General features: G+C 35.8%; 1 protein-coding gene and 1 pseudogene across 1 annotated transcript; one reads left to right on the forward strand and one right to left on the reverse strand.

Annotated features, from left to right (window-relative positions):
* Positions 1–2,216: 2,216 nt before the first annotated feature.
* On the reverse strand, positions 2,217–2,336 carry LOC129871785 (5S ribosomal RNA; annotated as a pseudogene).
* A 17,990-nt stretch (positions 2,337–20,326) lies between these two features.
* LOC129869752 (uncharacterized) lies at positions 20,327–21,667 on the forward strand. The gene has a single exon (XM_055944378.1). The coding sequence runs from the start codon at positions 20,327–20,329 to the stop codon at positions 21,665–21,667; it is 1,341 nt and encodes a 446-aa protein (XP_055800353.1).
* Positions 21,668–23,906: the final 2,239 nt, after the last annotated feature.

Raw genomic sequence — 23,906 nt, forward strand, 5'->3', positions numbered from 1 at the left:
GATGGCCAACTTCTCAATTTTCTAAAAGATATTTGTTATGCCTTGATATGTATATATGATTCCCAAAAGTTCTATTTTGATATAACCCATAGTAACTTTTAAAAGGTACTTGATATGACTCTTGTCTTGATTTGGAATGATAGCTCATTTTGATTATTCCATCGAGTCTCAAATATGATTTAAATTGCATATAGTTTCTTACTACTCCATTTGTGGATGCTTCAATGCTTCCTTCATCAAGCTCGAGTCAGGTTTTGTTATCATACTTACTTCTCTGCATTGTTCGCCATGCCCCGACATGAGGAGGCAGGTATGACCTGTAGATGGGTTTTGTGGAGTTAAGATATGCCATGTACACAAATAATATGATATGATCTGATATGACCATCTATTATGATATGATCTGTTACAGAGATATTCCCTACTCCGGAGTTATGATGTGCTGTGGCGCCGGTGATGGGGTGGCGACCATAATTTATTCACCAAGTCCCATAATGGGGCCGGATATGGCATATTACTTTCTACATACCTTATCTGTGGTTATGATAAGCATTTTGATATTTTTGGATACTTTGCTCATTTTTGCACATTCTGCTCTGGTAATGAATTTACTTATTACAATCCATGCTTTATATACTTAGTACATATATCGTACTGACCCCCTTTTCTTTGGGGGGCTGCGTTTGATGCCCGCAGGTGCAGATGTTCATTTTGGAGATCCGCCAGCCTAGGGTTTCCACTCAGTAATGTTGGAAGTGCTCCACTGTTCTGGAGCCTAACTTTTGATATTGGTCATTTGATATATATATGTTTGTTTATTCAGGGGTACGGCGGGGGCCCTGTCCCGCCATATGTTACCATTACTATTCTTAGAGGTCTGTAGAAATATGTACGTGGGTTATTTGTGTGTTCTTTTTGATTGTGCCTACATGGCATGTTGTAAATATTTTCATGTTACACCAGCCTTGTCGACTTGCGTGCCCTTTCATGATATGGTACGAATGGAAGGGGCCATACGTACTCAAAAAAGTTTTAACTCATTGGGATTTTATAAGTAGTATCACTTTGTGCATAGCTCAATTTGACTACAGTTGATAGGTATGTATACGGGGGTCCAGATCGAACCCCAGTCGCGGCCTACGGGGTTAGGTCGTGACATTATAGGAGCCCAACAGATTTAGTTATTTCTCTCTCTTTGTGTTGAGTATGCTTATGTTATTCAATTTTTGTTTTTAGTTATATGGTTGGTCTCCTACGCTGACATCCCATTACTCACAGTTTTGGGATATGGGTCGGCTTCTTTATTAGTGGGTCATAGTAGGCGCCATTATGACTTGAGCAATTTGGGTCATGACAGAAAACTTCACAACATTACTCAATGACTATCAATCACTATTAAGAGTATCTCTATGATATAGAATAAACCCTAACTTACCTCAACCGAAGAATTGAAGTCAAGAAAGCTAATTCACCAATGCTTTTTCTTTTTTTAATGCCTAAGAACATTTTCAATCTATCAAATATATAATATTCATAAGCAAACAGTCCGTAGACACTTATATTACAATTCTCTATCCTAGACCCAAAAACTCACCCAATTCTATAATCAATTTCCTAAATCTCGAGCCTAGGGTTAAGTCTTTATTCCTCCAAATAACCTAACTCTAATGGTATTCATATAATATAATACACATAAGATTTAATTACCTAAACTAATTTATCAAACTTGAATCATAATATTATAATTATAAGAATAAATTAAAAAAAATAACTTAAACTAAATGGCACAGGTGAGAACAAATTACATAAATCATTCACAAACTAATTCCATATATAAATATATCATACTACATAAGCATTACCTCATGGACACCCAACTGATTAGCCAATCATTGGATGATGAATACACCCATTTACCATAAGCATCTTGTCTCCCAAATCCAAAACCACTATTGCATGTATACAATTCACCTTTATTGGTTGTGAAGTTGGTCGCAAATGGTGTTGCGATAAATAAATAACCAAGGAAAAGGAATAAAAAGCTTCCTATGGTAGAAGATGAGAAGAACACAGAGTGAATAGGGGAAAAGAGATAAGTGCGACAAGGTGGGGCGAGCGAGACAACGCTAAGGTATTTCTTGCATTCTCTCATATTCTTGTAAAGGTAAATCTTGAGCTAAGCCGAGTGCCCCGCACATTATTGCAAGGATTACAATGAAATGCGACATGAAGACTTCCCAAGAAGGTCACCCATCCTAGTATTACTCTCGCTCAAGCACGCTTAACTTTGAAATTCTGATGGAATTTAGTGCGTTAGTGCTAGTATGATCGCACGAGATGGAAGAATCTGAACTAGCGGTGGAGAAGCGACATGAGATTATGTACCTAAAGTACTATAAGTTACGTTGAGGGAATTGGAAAAAAAAAGACTTAAGCAAACAAACAGGATTAGCTAATTACTAACTGATGGTGCACTTGAATACCACAGTTCTTCAACATGGTACTAGTTAATGTCATTTACGGAAGGCAGGAAGTAATACACGAGGTCGAAGATTCCATAATATGACCGGGGCTACAAGACTCACTTCGCACACCATCGACAGATGACTCTTGAGGGAATGTTACCTGTGGATTAATCAACGACTACCTACTCAGCCGAGAAGGTGTAAAATTATAAAGTAAAAGAGTGGTAGGACCTTACGAAGTCTCCGTAGCTATTATCCCAGACGAAGGAGCCCAAGTTACGGTTAACTACTGAAGATCAATCCGTGAAAAATATTGGGAAGACAGATAAGTCTTCATACATTACTTTACCCTCAGACTAATGGACAGGACAAGTGCATTATGCAAACGCCTGAAAATATGTTGCGGGCCTACATTATTAACTTAAGAAATAGTTAGAGTGATCACCTGTCCCTTACTAAAATTACGTATAATAGTGTCCGAAGGGCACCATAGACAGCTTCGTATGGCAAAAGGTACAGAACCCCTATTGGTTGATTTATAGTGGATAAAGTTGTACTATGCATAGTCCAAAGTCGATAGAAGTCATACATAGATAACTTGCATCGACACATTAAGTTTGAGGTTCAGGATTAGGAGTTCTTGAAAGCGTCACCCAAGAAGAAGGGTAATAAAAACTCGGCACGAAAGGGAAACTTGACTCGAGATATGTTGGTTCTTATCAAATTATTTGTGGCATAGGCAAAGCTTCCTAAGAGTTGGACCTACTATCGGATTTGGAAGCAATATCCAAGTTTTCGCAGGTCAACACTTCGCAAATATATAAGTGAACCCTTCCAAAATATTCTCCGTGGATAAAGTTAATGTAATAAAGGAAGTTATCATGTGAAGAACAACCTATCGCTATACTGGATTGACAGATTAAAAGATCATGGACTAGGATGTGACTCCCGTCAAGATATTGTGGCAAAACAAAAACCAGAAAGAGGATGACATGAGAAGTCAAAAAGAAGATAGAGAGAAAATATCCGCACCTGTTCACCATATATAAAGGTAATCTAACCTACTAACTAAATTGAGAGATGACAATTACACAGCACCCTCGAAACCCTAGTCAAGTTAACATTCTTGAGAGTGGCCAGGTGACCCCTACTATCCAGACACTATCAAACAATTCTAAGGAAAGAAGAATGTGACAACCCACAGTAGAGAAGGTTGGAAATAGAGTCATAAGAATCTGAAAGGAGTTGGAGGCCAAGTAATGAGTCGTAGAACTCGATTTACCTACGTAGGCTACCAACTTAGAAGTCTTGCATACTTAAACCACTTGAGTACATACCAAACTTACGTAGCAAGGATTACATAGTCTCTTAAAATGAGATGAGATGACCAACCTACGAAAGGGAGCAAAAACTAGTTTCCGAACTTATGAAAGTGAAGCAAGCAGGTGACAAGCAAGTAGGTGACTCACCTACTTGGGGTGGACCCCACGCTGCTACATGGCAGCTTTGGGTTGGAAGCTTGGACGAGGTAGCACCCTAGGGGGTTGCCACATGTCACCTCTAGGCGGCTGCCACATGTCACCTCCTAAGGAGGTGTATATATACATGTTGTCTGACTCTTAATTTATTTTCCATCTAAAATGTTCAGCCAAAGAAGAGAGAAAAGTTGAGAGGAGCAAAGAGGGGAGCTATAGGTTTCTTCCTCTAAAGGTAAGTCTCCAACGTTTTCTCCGCGAATTAATTATCTATGGTGTTCCGAAACCACATGGAGGTGTATATATATATCTTATGATGCCTATAGAACCATATCTTTAGGTTTACACATGGAAACTTGGAAGAAAGTTGAAAGAAAAGCTTGAGAGAACAAGCTAGAGGGGCTACGGGTTTGGGCCAACAAAAAGGTAAGGAGTAATTTCTCTCCATGAATTAATTGTTTGAGGTGTACCAAGGATATATAATGGTTTTTTATAACATAAAATTTCAGTTTGGGGCAGTGGAGAAGTGACACAAACAGCCCGCTCAATTTCAGCACGTTTGGAGAAGTTTCGAGTTATAATTTGGCAGTTTTGGCCAATATCGGGTAAGGTAAGATTTCTCCTTTCAATTTGGAATTTATGGTGTTGTTATGAAATGTATTATATGCCTTGTGTGTGGCTGGAAACGTAAAAATGGTATAGGAATGCTTGACGTTGGAGACAATCCAAATTGTAGTCGCTATAGTTAAATTGTAGTCGAAATAAGGTATTGTGCTTGTTGTGTGCTGATGCAGGTGTGTGCTTGTGTGTTTCAGGGTCTAAAAGTATTCTAAAATAGGTGTGGCATCTTCTGGTTTCATCCACACGCCCCTCATCTCATATAATTAAAGGTTTTGCGAAATAAAGACTAGAAATTCTATTTTGGTATCGTAATTTTCAGCGAGTGGTTTGGAGCTTGTGTTGTGTAATGTTGCCATATTTTATGTGTATATATGCTGCAGGGTGTTGTTGTTGGTTGTCTGTAGTGATTAGGGATATAATTGGAAATTCGCATAGGGCATATTATAGGGGAGGTGCTGCCCAATTTTTGTTAATGCCTTAACTAATTAAAGAACTAGTCGAGGAGACGAACAAGGAAATAGGTTCCATGAATACTAAGGTACAACTCAAGGTGATGGAAAGTCAAGAGTGGTTGATATTCATATTAGTTCCATGTTGAATAGGTTCAAAGGATGACGAGGCGAACGTGATAAAGCGTAACCCGTACGAGGTATGTGAAGCTTTCTCTTGGAATGTTTTTGGAATAAGTATGTAAAGTTATCTTTCTTTCCTTTTGGCATGTTTTAGCCTTAAGTGAATTGTATGTGAAATTAGGGGATAATTCCATTCCCATAACTCCAAGTACGCCTAAAAATCTCTGTCCACTGCTTAGTATTGAAACTCCCGCAAGAATAGAGTATTGCATGTTAAGGCTTCTACATATTAAAAAGTAGTGTGTGGAAAGCTATCTCTCCTTTCTCTTGATATGTACTTGGTATGAAAATGAGATTATGATGCCATAGTAGTTCATTAAGCCGCAGGATGGGACGGGTACGAATTATGTACGTGATGACCACACGAAGGGAAGTACAGACTATATAGAGCTTATTCTCTTTCTTTTGGCATATCTTAGTTGTAAGTTAACTATGATATCAGCTTCAGAGTAATTCCATTCTTAAGCGTCTCCTATTGACTTCTGAATATCGAACTCCTATGATAGTTGAACTATTTCTCTAGAAACTTTCATATGTTAAAGAGGTAACCAATGTACAGGCTCTAAGTCTTAAAACCTATATGATAACAAGTGTTTTGGATTCCATAAGCGACTTGGTTTTACCTTGGTACATGTCTAGAATCCCCGAGATTACAACTAGCATAGCCCATAATGGCATTTAGAGGACACTCGAGATGATTACACCACTACTCGGGTCCTCAGACGAAAGTTTAATCTTCTTATATACCCTAAAAGGGGGGAAGTGGACAGGAGAATTACAAGCGTAAGAGAAAATCAACTGACGCTATCGTATGTAAATGGGAACGCTTAAACTTCAAACGAGACCCCATAAGGGATGGACGCAATCATACCCGCACTAAAGCACCGGATTCCGACAAAACTCTGAAGTTAAACGTGCTTGGATGAGAGTAGCACTGGAATGGGTAATCCCCTTTGGAAGTGAAAAAGGGAACGAAACAAGTATGACAAAAAGAGATTGTAAGTACGTGTTAGTACAATGAAACATATAGAACAGAGTAAGCCAAGAGAAGAAAAGATTATGACTGAAATACAACGCACCTCGTGAAAATGGCTCAAGAATAGTTGTGCAGCTTATGAATATTGGCATACAAAGAGCGAGGTCAAATGATTACTCGATAAAAGAAAGTCAGTAATAGCTATATGATTGCCATATTTAGAGTCTATTAAAGAAAAGTGTAAGATGATTCAAGGCAGAACTATTAAGATATAATCGGTACGAAGAACAAAAGTCATAGTGGAGCCCTGACCTCAACCGAAGGAGGTAAGCCGCTAGTATAACGACACTAAAGCATTTTCTGAATGGTTCTACGTACCTACACACGTTTGTGTAAGAATTGCAATATACATGCCGTATAGGCACAGTCGAAACAACTTATAAACAACCCACATTCATATGTCTACAGACCTCTAGGAATAGCAATAGTAACATATGGCAGGACACAGCCCCCGCCGTACCCCTGAATATACAAATATATACATTAAGTGACCAGTATCAAAAATTAGGCTCCAGAATAGTGAAGCACTTCCGACATAGCTGAGAGGAACTCCTAAGTTGATGGATCTCCAGAATGAACATCTGTACCTGCGGGCATGAAACACAACCCCCCGAGGAAAGGAGGGTCAGTACGATATATGTACTGAGTACGTAAAGCATAACACATCATAACTGAGACCATAACTAAAATAGGGATGCAGGGGACAAGTATAATAGCTTAACGAATTAATGTACCTGCACCTTAGGACACGTAAATCATATACATCATCATATGCTGTGCCTGGTCCTCTAGTGAACTCGATGCCATAATCATTTTCTCATATTCACATGTCATCGTATCATCATATATTTCATTTCATCATATTATCGTATACGGCATCATATCATCGTATATGGTACAATTTTATCATGTATGTCATCGTATTACATTCGGTTCACTATGGGGCTCGGGGTCGCAAATGTATCACTTTAATCTCATATGCATGCCTACATAAAGTATTCGGCCCATTTAGTGAGGGACTCGGTGAATGGAGTGGTGTACGTCTATAGCGTACCATCATAATATACATACGTACCCGACCCTCTAAGGAGGGACTCGGTGCTCCTTCCTTATTTCACCACATATACTATCATATTATAGCCGGCCCGAGACTCGGTGAATAATCATATCGTCATAACATATAACATATATCACACCTCACGTACGGCATCGTCTCCTCGTGCGTGGAACTATACACATCCAGCTCAGGATGCGGTGAAAAAAGTAGTAACACTGTGCATGATAACGTTCCCGGCCCATCGTGGGACTCGAGGAAGGATGGGTTACAGTATGCACGAGTAGAGAAGTGAGAAACCATATGCAACTAAGTCATTATCTGAGACTTGATGAAATAGTCAAGTGAACCGTCACCTGAAGACTAGGGGAGTAATTATCCGAGGTATCCCTTTAGATGTCATTAGGGCTTACATAAGTTGGGGCTTCAGGGATCACAAACATGCATCAAAATAATGCCACACAATTTATGCAATCAGAAATATAATTATGCAGTCATAGACACAATTATGCAATCAGACCACATTGATCGTTCAGAGCCTTCAAAAAGAGGAGCTGGTTCCTCCACTTACTATTCATTATATAGAAGGCTCGAGAATAGTAGTTTGACCACTTTAAGACTCTAAATGTTAAGAAGTGACTACAAGTTGCGAGTTACACTCAGAGCTCTTAAATGGGATTACCTCTAAACCCACATCATATATCATTTAACTTAAAAGTAAGCCATTCCAAAGGAAAGAAGAGATAGGCTTTACATGTACTAGTTTTCATCACATAGAAGACTTAAAGGCAATGACTTAGTTATTGCAGGAGTTCTAATATCAAGCAGTAAATGAGAGTCTCGACTCATACTCAGGGATTTACGAATGGATTGAATCCCAAATATCATATACATATCATGCATAACTTACATCTAAGACATGACAAAAGAAAAGAAGAATAGTTCTACATACTTATTTCAAAAACACGCCAAAAGAAAGCTTCACATACCTCGTATGGACTTCTCTTAATCACGTCCACGTCGTTGTCCTCAAAACCTATTTAACATGGAAGTAATGCAAGTATTAACAACCTTGGACTTTTCAGCAACTTATACTACCCACGAGTATTCATAACATTCATCCCTTCGCTCGCCTTCTCCACTAGTTCCTTAACTAGTTAAGGCGTCAACGGAAATCGGACAGCACCTCCCCTATAATGTGCCCTATACTAATTCCCAACCATGTCCTTATAACCTGCATCCAACCAACAATACAACCATTATCCCATACATATAAATATTACGACAACATTACACAATATAAACCCCCAACAATTCACTCGAAACTAAGATACCAAAACTAGAGTTTTTAATCTTTCTTTCGCGAATCCTTTAATTGCAAAGCGGAGGGTCATGTGGCTGCAACCAGAAGCTCCCCAACATAATTTAGAGAACTTTTAGACCCTTCAATATGCCACAACACAACCATCAGCAGCCCCCACGCGCACAACACCTTATTTCGACAACAATTTAACTATAGCGATTCCAAATTCGTTTATTTCGAACGCCGAACTTTTCAAACCTTTTACCCAACTTCCAGCAGCCCATAAGGTGTGTAATACACCCTAATTTAACATAATAAACTTCAAATTAGAGTAGAAGAACTTACCTTTCCCGAAATTGTCTAGAACTCACCGAAATCGCGCCTCAGAACTTTTTTTCAGCGTGCTGCAACGTTGTGGCAGCTTCCTGTCCGTTTTTTGGATGAACCAAACTCTAATTTTACTCTACTAATACTTCCATATCATCGTGGTATACACTATATAATTAATTTATAGAACGAAATCGGGACTTACCACATTTTTCTCTCAAGTCGTCACCCTTTTCTCTCTTAGCTTAGGGTTTGGTTTTAACTTCCTTTGCTGAAGATTTTCTGATAAGGAACTGAACCTATGAGTCATTTAGAATGTATATAAGGTCAGCCTTGGAGGTTACACATGTCATCTCCCTAGGGTGACACGTGTCAATCCATGATTGGCCACCGTGTCATGCTTCCAATTAGGGGCTGCCACGTGGCAGCGGGGTCCACCTTCCCCAAGCAGCTACATCACCTACTTGACCCTAAGTAGTTTCATCACCTGCCCGGCAGCACCTCAAGCAAGCAGGTTTTAAACCTACTTAGGGTCAAGTAGGTGATGCAGCTGCTTGGGGGAGGTGGACCCCGCTGCCACGTGGCAGCCCCTAATTGGCAGCATGACACGGTGGCCAATCATGACTTGACACGTGTCACCCTAGTGGGATGACATGTGTAACCTCCAAGGCTGACCTTATATACATGCTAAATGACTCATAGGTTCATTTCCTTATCAGAAAATCTTCAACAAAGGAAGTTAAAACCAAACCCTAAGCTAAGAGAGAAAAGGGTGACGGCTTGAGAGAAAAATAAGGTAAGTCCCGATTTTGTTTCATAAATTAATTATATAGCATATACCACAATGATATGGAAGTATTATTTGAGTAAAATTAGAGTTTGGTGCAGCCAAAAAATGGACAGCAAGCTGCCACGACGTTACAGTACGCTGAAAAAAAGTTTCGATGCGCGATTTCGGCGAGTTCTAGACAATTTCGGGAAAGGTAAGTTCTTCTACTCTAATTTGAAGTTTATGATGTTAAATTAGGGTGTATTACACACCTTATGGGCTGCTGTAAGTTGGGTAAAAGGTTTGAAAAGTTCGGCGTTCGAAATAAACGAATTTGGAATCGCTATAGTTAAATTGTTGTCGAAATAAGGTGTTGTGTGCGTGGGGGCTGCTGATGGTTGTGTTGTGGCGTGTTGCAGGGTCTAAAAGTTCTCTAAATTATGTTGGGGAACTTCTGGTTGCATCCACATGACCCTCCGCTTTGCAATTAAAGGATTCGCGAAAGAAAGATTAAAAACTCTAGTTTTGGTATCTTAGTTTCGAGTGAATTGTTGGGGGTTTATATTGTGTAATGTTGTCATAATATTTATATGTATGGGATGATGGTTGTATTGTTGGTTCGCTTCAGGTTATAAGGACATGGTTGGGAATTCGTATAGGGCACATTATAGGGGAGGTGCTGTCCGATTTCCGTTAACGCCTTAAATAGTTAAGGAATTAGTGGAGAAGGCGAGCGAAGGGATAAATGTTATGAATACTCGTGGGTAGTATAAGTTGAAGAAAAGTCCAAGGTTGTTAATACTTGCATTAATTCCATGTTAAATAGGTTTTGAGGACAACGACGTGGACATGATTAAGAGAAGCCCATACGAGGTATGTGAAGCTTTCTTTTGGCGTGTTTTTGAAATAAGTATGTAGAGCTATTCTTCTTTTCTTATGGCATGTCTTAGATGTAAGTTATGCATGATATGTATATGATATTTGGGATTCAATCCATTCGTAAAGCCCTGAGTATGAGTCGAGACTCTTGTTTACTGCTTGATATTAGAACTCCTGCAATAACTAAGTCATTGCCTTTAAGTCTTCTATGTGATGAAAACTAGTACATGTAAAGCCTATCTCTTCTTTCCTTTGGAATGGCTTACTTTTAAGTTAAATGATATATGATGTGGGTTTAGAGGTAATTCCATTTAAGAGCTCTGAGTGTAACTCGCAACTTGTAGTCACTTCTTAACATTTAGAGTCTGAAAGTGGTCAAACTACTATTCTCGAGCCTGCTATATAATGAATAGTAAGTGGAGGTACCAACTCCTCTTTTTGAAGGCTCTGAACGATCAATGTGGTCTGATTGCATAATTGTGTTTGTGACTGCATAATTATATTTCTGATTGCATAAATTGTGTGGCATTATTTTGATGCATGTTTGTGATCCCTGAAGCCCAACTGATGTAAGCCCTAATGACATCTAAAGGGGTACCTCGGATAATTACTCCCCTAGCCTTCAGGTGACGGTTCACTTGACTATTTCATCGAGTCTCAGATAATGACTTAGTTGCATACGGTTTCTCACTACTCTACCGTGCATACTGTAATCCATCCTTCCTCGAGTCCCACGATGGGCCGGGAACGTTATCATGCACAGTGTTACTACTTTTTTCACCGCGTCCCGAGCTGGATGTGTATAGTTCCACGCACGAGGAGACGATGCCGTACGTGAGGTGTGATTTATGTTATATGTTATGACGATACGATTATTCACCGAGTCTCGGGCCGGCTGTAATATAATAGTATATGTGGTGAAATAAGGAAGGAGCACCGAGTCCCTCCTTAGAGGGCCGGGTACGTATGTATATTATGATGGTACGCTATAGTTGTACACCACTCCATTCACCGAGTCCCTCACTAAAGGGGCCGAATACTTTATGTAGGCATACATATGAGATTAGAGTGATACATTTGCGACCCCGAGCCCCATAGTGAACTGGATGTAATACGATGACATACATGATAAGATTGTACCATATACGATGATATGATACCGTATACAATGATATGATGAAATGAAATACATGATGATACGATGACATGTGAATATGAGAAAATGATTATGGCACCGAGTTCACTAGAGGGTCGGGCACAGCATATGATGATGTATATGATTTACGTGTCCTAAGGTGCAGGTACTGTAATTCGTTAAGTTGTTATACTTGTCCCCTGCATCCCTATTTCAGTTATGGTCTCAGTTACGATGTGTTATGCTTTACGTACTCAGTACATATATCGTACTGACCCCCCTTTCCTCGGGGGGTTGCGTTTCATGCCTGCAGGTACAGATGTTCATTCTGGAGATCCATCAACTTAGGAGTTCCTCTCAGCTATGTCGGAAGTGCTTCACTGTTCTGGAGCCTAATTTTTGATACTGGTCACTTAATGTATATATTTGTACATTCAAGGGTACGGCGGGGTCCCTATCCCGCCATATGTTACTGTTGCTATTCTTAGAGGTCTATAGACATATGAATGTGGGTTGTTTATAAGTTGTTTCGACTGTACCTATATGGCATGTTGTAAATGTGTTTATGTTATGGCAGCCTCGTCGGCGCGTGCCCTAACATGATATGATACGAATGAAAGAGGCTATAGGTACATGAAAAAGTTTTAAACTATTGAGGTTTTTGTGTATAGTATCACCTCACACACGGTTCAACTTAAGTGTAGTTGATAAATACGCATAAGAGGGTCCAGGTCAGACCCAAGGTGCGACCTACGGGGTTGGGTCGTGACACCAGGGCATATTCTTATGCACAATTCCCTACATTATTCACTGAGTCCCTCACTAGAGGGCCAGGGCACGTATGTATATATATGGTGATGTGTTGTAATAAGAAGGTGATGGTCCTACAGATATGATTCATTGGACCCTTGAAAAGGCCGGCTATATTGTATGATTTGAGCATGCATACTTTTTATGATTCACAAGGTACCGGTACAGATTTCTAATTTGATATTTTATCCCCTGTTTGTCCATTTTAGATATGCTTCCAGTTGTACTATGTTATGTTTTACATACTCAGTACATATGTCGTATTGACCCCCTTTCTTCGAGGGGCTGTATTTCATGCCCGTAGGTACAAATATAGTTTTTGGGAGTCCATCAGTTTAGGATTCCGTTCAGCTCAGCTGGAAGAGGCTCTGTTTTATCGGAGCCTAGTTTTTGGATATGGCCACTGATGTATATAATTGTTTTTGTTATTTAGGGGTATGACGGGGGCCTTGTCCCGCCATATGTTGTCGTTAATATTTTTAGAGGTCTACAGATAGACATGTATATGTGGGTTGTATATGTCAGTTTGGTTCAGCTGGGTCTATATGATGTATTGTATGTGTTGTTATGTTATGGCAGCCTTGTCGGCTTGCGCTCCCTTTCATGTCATGATATGAATGAAATAGGCTATAGATATACGAAATGTTATGACCCATGGGGGTTCTCATGTACAGAACATGTTGTTTGTAGTTCAGTTTGACTACACTTAATGTATATGCATTACGTGTCTATAATTTGACTTGACCACAACGATAAATATGGTTATGGGGGTCCACGTCGGACCCTAGTCGCGGCCTACGGGGTTAGGTCATGACACTATCATACAACATCTTGTAGGGGTCATCTGGATACTGGAATGGTAGACATTCTTGTAGGGAGACTCAATAAGTGGTAGACAATTGTCCCAGTTACTCTTGAAGTCAACCACGTAGGCTCCCAATATATCTTCTAGCATTTTGATAGTACGTTCAGCCTATCCAGCAGTTCGAGGGAAAGATGCGGTACTAAGACCTACCTGTGTTCCCAATCTCTTTTTAGACTGATCTCCAGACGTTAATCATAATTGAAGTTCTTCTAACTGAGATATTAGCTGGGGAAACCTCATAGAGTCTTACTACCTCCTTATCCTATAACTTCACCTAGTTTCAGCTGCATAGGTGGTCTTGATTGAAAGCAAATGGGTTGATTCATTAGCCTACTCACAATAACCCATATAGTACCCTTCTCTCGCAGATATCGAATAGGTGCGTAGTAAAGTCCTTCTCGACTCTTCTCAAAACTTTAACTAGCACTTTACCTTTTGGGTTTTGTTTTTCCATCCTCAGAGTTGGCTTTCATAGTCGTTCTGTGCTCCGTCTATCATTACTTGATATAGTTCTGAAGGAATTTGACATATAAGTCTGCCATCTTCTGGTAACCAGTTAGTTCCCCTCCTCTTGGTTAAATCATTTCATGATTTCCTTATCCTAGCTTGTCCCAGCTTGTAACATTTTAAATATGTTATCTCGTGTCATCCTTTACCTTTACAAGAATGCGAGAAGGTATTCAACTTAACCTAAGAGATATCTTAGTGTTGTCTCGCTAGGTCTCATGTGTTACCTTACCGTTTCTCCCCTTATTCTACAATCGATGTCGGAGTAGATCTTTGGTCAACCGTGGCCATGTCTTACTTTGCTCGTAGTACTAACTGTTGACACCCAATTTTGACCATTCACAGCATAATTTTTTTTAAAAATAATAATAATAATAATAAATTAATTAAAAATAAAATAAAATATTAATAAATAAATAAATAATAATTTTAATAAAACGAAATATGCATATGTATTATCATTATTTTTAAAAATAATTTCGGTATATATATATATATATAAAATAATTCTTGAACATTAATATTTTTTATTATATATTCGAAAACTGTCTCAAAAAGAGTTTTTATTTTTAAACTAAATATTTTGTTAATTGGCTTGATTTAATTAATCGACTCACATTTTAAGTTAATTATTTTAATTCTAGGCTTCTTCAATCTTAAACAAATTAAAATAATTGGCTTTTATAAAACCATGCATATTTTCAAGTGTATTTCAAATAATTTTGTCATCTTCATAACATATGTATTTTTGTTATATAGTTATTATCTTTTAGTAATATTTAAAATTGACTTATAAAAAGATTATTTATTTATTATTATTAATTATTTCGCAAATTAATAATTAGTTACAATAAAGTTAATTATTTTTGTTTTTTTAAGCTCATTAATTAACTGATATTAATTTATCTTATTTGATAACCAAATTCACTAACTAATTTTACGTTTTCATTTCTTCCACCTAAATAATACATAATTAATTTTATATTAACAACTTTTTAATTCTTCCATTAACACTACAACATGCAAATAATATATATCATCCCTCCAATTTCACATCTCATTCTACATATATACTGTACATAAACTAATTTACACATCACTAGAATAAAATCATTAAATAGTTTTTTAAATTTCTATAAAAGGGCAGCCCGGTGCACTAAAGCTCCCGCTATGCGCGGGGTCCGGGGAAGGGCCTGACCACAAGGGTCTATTGTACGCAGCCTTGCCTTGCATTTCTGCCAGAGGCTGTTTCCAAGGCTTGAATTATAAATTACTTTTTTTTAGAAATAATAATAATAAATAAATAAAAACGAAGCCACGCGTGCCCCTATATTAACAATAATCATTTTTTCTTTTTTTAGGAAAAATAATAATAAATAAATAAATAAATATATATATATATATATATATATATATATATATATATATATATATATATATATTCCTACCATGTTTTGTCCCCCTCCCCATACCCGTATACCAATTTAATATTCCATGCACGCCCCCCCTAATTCTATAAAATAATAATAAAAATAAAAAGGCAAAATTGTCCCCTCCCCACTTTTCAGGAAAAAAAAACATATATATATACACACACATATTAATAAACTAAACATGTTTTGTCCTCACCCCATTTCCCTATACTCATAAAATAATGTCCGACCATACCCCTTTGTCTCTATCTCTCGCTATATATATATATATATATATATATATATATATATATATATATATATATTCAACCGAAGACCCTTTATTGTATTTTTAAAATATATATATATATATATATATATAATATAAAAATGTGTATTCTTCATCCGAAAAATAAATAAATAATATGTATATATTTCTTTCATTATTTTTATTTCTTCTATTCATCCCACATTATTTTAATATTCTGCCCCATTCCGCATTATTTTAATATTCTGTCGCATTATTTTAATAATCTGCCCCATTAATTATTATTTTATATTTCTGTCGTTCCGCATTATTTTATTAATTTGCCCACTCCGCATTATTTTAATCATCCATTTTTTTATTATTTAATCTTCATCTCCCTATAAATAGAGGGATTGGACAGAAGGAAAAGGGGGGGGGGGGCTTACATGGATACGGACAGGAGGAGAGAAAAACGCGGACAGAATACTCAAAAATAGACTTTTACCCTTTGATTTTGAATATTTTTCTTGCAAAAGATTTTTTTTCTTTTTGAATTTTTCTCTCCATTTGAACTTGATTTTACTTGAAAAACGAGGGTAGATTCGTGACCAAAATACCATCGTTCACTGCTCAACAACAGGTAATGTTTATTCCATTTTCTTTTATTTTCCGTTGTCATTATGATAAAAATGTTGTCCTAAAATATTATCTTGCTAATTTCGTCATTCTTTTCTTGTTTGCATGAACACTTTGGGAGCAAAAATGGAGTCTTGATTTGAGACTCAATATAGTCATCATCCCCTCACATGGGACCGATATCTTAGACCTCTCGAATAGCAAACAAAACAAGATGATCTCGCTCGGACCCAATTCCGCTTACTTATATTTGTAGCATTTTGTTTATTATTATTATTATTATTATTATTATTATTATTATTATTATTATTGTTATTGTCGTTATTATTACTGCTACTGTTTTTATCATTATTGTTATTATTTTTTTATTTTTTTTATTGTTTTATTATTATTATTATTATTATTATTATTATTATTAGTAGTAGTAGTAGTAGTAGTAGCAGTATATTTATTTATTGTTATTATTAGTATTTTCATTATTATTATTATCATTATTATTAGTATATTTTATTACTATTATTATTATATTTATTATTATTATTTTTGTTATTAATATTATTAATAGAAGTAGTAGTATGTTTATTATTATTATTATTATTATTATTATTATTATTATTATTATTATTATTATTATTATTATTATTATTATTATTATTATTATTATTATTATTATTATTCATTGTTATTATTACCATTATTATTAGTATATTTTATTTACGGTTATTATTATATTTAATATTATTTTTGTTATTAATATCATTGATAGTATTATTATTATTATTATTATTATTATTATTATTATTATTATTTTATTTTTATTATTACCATTATTAATAGTATATATTTATTTACTATTATTATTAGTATACATATTTTATTACCATTATTAATATTATTATTATTAGTATACATATTCTATTACCGTTATTGATATTAGTATTATTAGTATACATATTTTATTAGTAGTTGGAGTTGTATTTCTTATTTTACTGTTAGTATTATTATTAGTATTTTCATTATTATTGGTATGTTTATTTACTGTAGTGTTGTTGTTATTATTATTATTATTAATAGTATTAGTTTCTTTATAATTAGTATTTTTATTTACTGTTATTATTATTATTATTATTTTCGTAGTAGTATCTTTATTTTTTGTTATTATTATTATCATTATTATTATTTTCCTTATTATTATAATTATTAGTAGTACTAATGCTTTTACAGTTATTAATATTATTATAATAATAATAATTATTATTATTACCATTTTCGTTATTATTATTATTATTATTATTATTATTTTCGTCATTGTTATTATTGGTAGTAGTAGTAGTAGTAGAAGCAATTTTTTATTTGCTATTGTTATTATCATTATTTTTGTTATTATTGTTATTGTTGTCATTATTATTTTATTTTCATTATCGTTATTATTGTTATTGTTATTATTATTATTATTATTATTACTACTACTACTACTAATACTACTATTATTACTATTACATATTAAACTTGCTTATATAATTTGAATATGTTCTCATTTATGTAATAGTTAACATTATATTAGGTATAATATTTATGATCGTCTTTATCTCATTTAAGTAATTTATTTAAATTATCCCTCCTTCATTAAATCATTTTTATACCAAGTTCATTTCTCTTATAAATCTTCCTAAATATTTTAAAATTTATATTTATTTATTTTTGTCAAAGTTGTTTAATACTTTGATTATTGTTAAAATATATTTTCCCAAAGTTAGTCAAATAATTTCAAATCATCGGACAACCACATGTTAGCGGCTATTTTAAGTGCTAAGACCTTCTTAAAATAGTAATATGAACCTCGTACCTTTTTCTCTAATTTTTAAGACTTAAATCTGTTAGGGTCTTTTAAATTAAGTTTTCTTAATTTCTTTAAAAAATTAAGTGGCGACTCCTCTTTTACTAAAATTGATTTTTTCTTAAAAAGATGAAATTAATTTTAAATCACGTCCATTTTTCGACATAACAGAAATGGCGACTCCGCTGGGGAATTAATTAGATTCTAACCATTAGATTTGATTATTTATTTGACTAACTATTTGAAATAATTAGTAATTCTTGTTTTCCTTAATTGCACCATTACGTGTTTAGCTTTTATATTAAATTGTCATTTGCATTTCATGGCATCTTTCTATTGAATATATAGTATATTAAAGAACGGTTTTGCGGAACCACAGCCGGGTTTTTTATACTTAACCCCTTTTTGGAACAATCGACAATTTATTGATACGCCATGCGTCCAATGGTTGTCGTAAGTTACAGCCTGAGTTGTCCGCTTGGGTTACCAGTCTTGCAAAAGCCACTCCTAGTCAACCTAGCGTAGAGAAAAACCAAAACCCTAATTTAGTGCATTTGCCTAAGATGACCCAATACCCAAGGTGTATTGATCCCATTAGAAAGACCACCTTGAGTCCAAAATGGCCCTCGGCCTAAATGGACGATCATACCTATGTGTTTAAATTTGAAGGTTGTATGCGCTATTTGACAAACATTGTCCCGCGAGGTTGGAAGTTTATTTTATTAGCTTAAAAAAGATCTTCACAAAATTGTTATTCTATCCAAAGAGGTTGATGTCAAGAATTCAAGAACGAAATTTATTTCACGAAGGCTTAGTTAGGATTGTACCCCTGCGTGGGACTGATTATTTGTATCCCTTTTTTCCCATTATGTACCCCCATTCAGTTTATTCATAATATTTGTATAAATGTATGTTTTGGGGCAACGAAATGTTTCAAATGGTGCTATACATCCTTCAAATTGATAGGCCTATCCTTGGCACAAAAGGGTCACATATCTATTTAGGACATGCAATAATTGTTTATCTGTTATATGCTTGAATGAATGTGTTGCTTACTTGAAGACACTCTAACCCACTCTTTTCTAAAATCCCCCAAAGCACAAATATCAACTCACCACAAAGTGCGATGAAATGCTCTTAGAGTCTTTGGTTTATCCACAAAATTCAAATTTCACTTTTATGTCCTAAACTTTACTCTCTCCTCTAAAAAATGATTGATTTGTCGGAGCTAGTCAAAATACATAGGGCCTGACATCTCCTTCATGGGATACGTAGGCAGTTTTTCAAGGTTTGACCACTATCTTTTAAAAGCTTATTTTTTCCCTTCATTTTTTTTACAAAGAAATCACATCAGTAGATGTATAGATACAACCGTGACAAAAGCAAGAAGATCTTGATTCAAAGCAAGTTGTATTTCTTGATACACTAAATCCTAAAATCAATAGGCAAATTCTTGTCTATTTTGTCATTTTTCAATACTTGTGGGTTATCTTGTCTTCAAACAAAGAAACTCTTATGTGTTTATCTTTTTTCGGTATGATATTTTGCATTATCTCTTATGAATGCAGACTGACATGTTTGCCTTTTGAGTTATTTTCCGTGCAGGTATTTAGAATTGATTTGTGATGATAATCTGGCCGAACATCCATACTTCACAAGATCTAAAGTGCCTAAAGACTCATTTTCCGATCGAAATTTGATAATAGGAAAAGAAAAAATGACTAGACATAATGAGGACACTGGGTTGACTGATATTATTGTGATAGACCCTGTCATCACTGAATAAAATAAGTTGATTGCACAGTTAGTGCAACAAATTGCCGAGATGAGAGTTGAGATACAAAAGAATCGAGAATTATCAAACCTAGCTATAGCCGCCAACACGCAAGACCTCCAATTCACTTCCCTTCTCCAAGTTCAAGTACGGAACACGTTCAAAACCCATCCTTAAACCCCGCGCAAAATGCCTTCATTGTTGACCTCACTGCTTCCAACCCCCATCATGCTTTCGTTTCCTACCAAGTACCACCTCACCCTCAAAATACCAATCCCCAAAGCTTTCCTCCCCCACAAAACACCAATCCTCAAGCCTTTCCTCCCCCACAAAACCAAAGTGTTAACAATCCACAGACCTTTCCCCATCATCAAAATCAGCATACTAACCGTCAAACAGTCCCCCAAAATTACCAAGTTCATCAAAATACACCAAACCCTCCCATTATTCCTCCCTTGCCTCAAAATACAACTTTCCAAATCTCAATCCCAAATGAGCCATATACCAACGGTTCCGAACTTGATTACTATGAGGAACAAGGAATGAAGTGGAGAACTAAAGAGGAAATAACTAAGCAGAGTATGAAAGAGGAAATTGTAAAATCTATGAAGGAGTTTCACTATACCCCGGATGTTGTTGGTTTGAATTATGAAGATCTGTGTATCCATCCAGATCTGGACCTTACAGAAGGGTTTAAAGTACCTAAATTTGATACTTTTAGTGGAACCGGGAATCCTTTGTCTCATTTGAGAGCATATTGTGATCAACTCGTAGGAGTTGGGAAGAACGAGGCATTATTAATGCGACTCTTTAGCCGAAGTTTAAGAGGAGAGGCCTTGGAATGGTTTACTTCTCAAGAGATGAAACAGTGGACAATTTGGAATGCTTTGGCTAAAGATTTCATCGAAAGATTTGCTTACAACGTGGAGATCGTTCCCGATCATTATTCTTTAGAGAAAATCAAACAAAAGTCTACTGAAAGCTATCGAGAGTACGCCTACCATTGGAGGAAAGAGGCTGGCAGAGTGAGACCTTCCATGATTGAAAAAGAGATTATTGAAGTCTTTGTACGCAATCAAGAGCCTGGGTACTATGACAGGATGTTGTTGCTCGTAGGAGCAAAATTTGCTGAGGTAGTCAAAATTGGTGAGACCATCGAAGATGGTCTTAAGACCAAAAGGATTATTCGTGTGGCTATCCAAACTAGTTCCTCAGTTTTGTTCAAAAAGAAAAAAAAAGATGTGTCCTTTAATTCTGATGCGCACGATAGAAGGATACGAAGATCACCCTATTTTAGCTCTAGAAAAACCTCACCCTCCAAAATCTACCCCCCATCTCTAAAAAATCCCTACCCAATTTTTTACGTCCAACCGAGTTACCAAACTCCGCCTCCTAATTACCTACCTTCGCACTATCAAACTGCACAACGCCCAAATTTTCAAACTCCCGCACCTTTTTGCCGAAATCCTCTGAACTACCATCAAGTACCTCCACCCCTGCAAAATAACTACAACCTTACCCAACCCAATTTTGAAAATAGGTCTGCTAGGAGTTTTACTCCTCTAGTGGAAAGTCGGACTAAGCTATTCGAAAGACTGAGAGATGTAGGTATTATTCATCCTATTGCACCTAAATCAGCTGATACAAGCTCTAGATTCTTCAGAGCTGACCAAACATGTGCGTATCATTCGAATAGTGTAGGGCATGATACTGAAATTTGTGTCAATTTAAAGCATAAAATTCAGGATTTGATTGATTGGGAGGTCGTCACTCTCCAAACCGCTGCTCCCAATGTTAATAATAACCCTCTGCCGAATCATGAAGGGTTGAATATTAACATGATTGGAAAAGATTGGAATGCCGATAGTCCCAATCAAATCTGACAATCTTGAAAAGCCTTTTCCTTATGTGTGTCAGTCATTTTCAGTACGAGAGTCTGTCAATAATATAGGTCTAGGAGAAGGAGTCAGTGAGCTATGATAATCGAGACATCAGGCATATGAGATGCCAAGCCAAGAGAGCAAGTGCCTAATTGATTATACAATCCTCTCTTGATTCCTCACTCGTCTTGATAGATAAAGACAAATTTTATGAAAGCCGGTGGTAGTCTGGATAACCATGCTTTATGTCACTTTACCTTGTGACGCTTTAATTATCCTTGTATTATTTTGAAAAGGCAAATTGGTCCATGACCATGGCCAAAGTTTATTTCTTTATTTCCAAATGAAAGCCTTCTTTATTACGAAAGTTCATTTTAATTTCTTTCAGTATTTTCCCTTATAATTGCATCATTTTCTTGTAATCGCTTCCATGTTTATCTATTTTCAAAATTCCTTTTGTAATGAACTATGTCTGACCTGAATTCTCAAGAATGAGATACGTAGGTGACCTATGTCGGCCTCGGTCATTTTTCTATTAAAATTCGCTACTCCTCAGTTATCTCCCGAGCGGGGAACTACGTTTGACCTGATTTCTGCCTCAACGAGATACGTAGGCGCCACAACGGTTCGGTCATATCTCCCGTAAGTTCTCTTTTTATAATAGAAACTGGGAATTTGTTTTTTGAGAGGAAATCAAAATTTTCAAGAAAGATCTTTTTACAAAAGAAAACAAGACTGAAGTGCATCAAAAAGTAACTGGGACAGAATTTTTGATAGGATCTCAAAAATTCTACAGTTCTCTTATTGTTCGTTTGATATTTACCAAGACATCTAACTGGGACAGAAATTTTTGAGGATAACCTCAAAATTTTTGTCTAATATCATCAGAAACTTTTACTCATCTTCAAAGTTTAACGTTGGCCTCAAATGATCCCCGACATTATTGGAAGGTCAATGTCAACCTCAATAATCTCTAGCACCATCAGAGTTCATAGTCAAAACTTTCTAGCTATGTCAGAATTTCCCAAGAATTCTTAAAAATTTTGTGAACAAGATATCAAGTTTGCTCAAAGCTTCGGATCAAGGACGTTCATTTAAGTTATGCATGACATGACATCTGGCAGTGACCCTTTCCAAATTGCTTTTCAAAAAACTCATCTTTCTTAAAGTTTTTAATACATCAAACATTTTGCATGAATATATTTTAGTCTTATATCTATCGAGAAGTGTGGAATCAGAGCAAGCGATCAAAGATAGTAAGATAAGGAGAAAACAAATGGAGAATTCAACACAGATCAATTCATTCAAAACTAATAATTTTTCTGTGGATACAAATTATAAAAGATCACCATATCCCTCTTTTCAGCAAGTACAAAGAAGTTAAAAGAACAAAGAGTTTTCAAAGTGATAATTTTGTCACCAGGATTCATCAGACGAAAAGGAGACGTTCAAAAAATGAACAACAATGCCTCGTTCAAATCTCCAGCAAGCCATGAGCCACAATAAATATAGAGTGTTCGGAAATGAGCATGATATTCACACACTAATGTCAAAGTGATCAGGCACTTTGTACATATTTTCAAGAATTTTCCCTAAAGATTTTTGCTCAATCGTTAGTTAAAACGACAATGTGTCTATTACTTATTTTCTTTTGAGTGCAGGAAAACGCAAAGGAGCTACTTTCAATGCAAGCATCCATAATAACGTCAAATTATATTCTCTATCCTCAAAGACGTCTAATGGGCACGTATAATGCCGCATACAATGATATAATACAATATACAATGATATGATGTTGTATACGATGATCTAATCCCGTATACGATGATATTATTTTATTCATATTATATTACCGGAGGTAGTAATATCATTGCCAAGAGGGTCATTCATATTTTATTATTCGTATTATATTACCGGAGGTGGTAATATCATCGGTCAAGAGAGCCATTCATATTTTATTATTCGTATTATATTATCGGAGGTGGTAATATCATTGCCAAGAGGGCCATTCATATTTTATTATTCATATTATATTACCGAAGGTGGTAATATCATTGCCAAGAGGGCCATTAATATCTTATTATCCGTATTATATTATCAGAGGTGGTAATATCATTGCCAAGAGGGTTATTCATATTTTATTATTCGTATTATATTATCGGAGGTGGTAATATCATTGCCAAGAAGGCCATTCATATTTTATTATTCACATTATATTACCCGAGGTGGTAATATCATTGTC

This window comes from Solanum dulcamara, chromosome 10, assembly GCF_947179165.1.
Source record: "Solanum dulcamara chromosome 10, daSolDulc1.2, whole genome shotgun sequence".
NCBI lineage: Eukaryota > Viridiplantae > Streptophyta > Magnoliopsida > Solanales > Solanaceae > Solanum > Solanum dulcamara.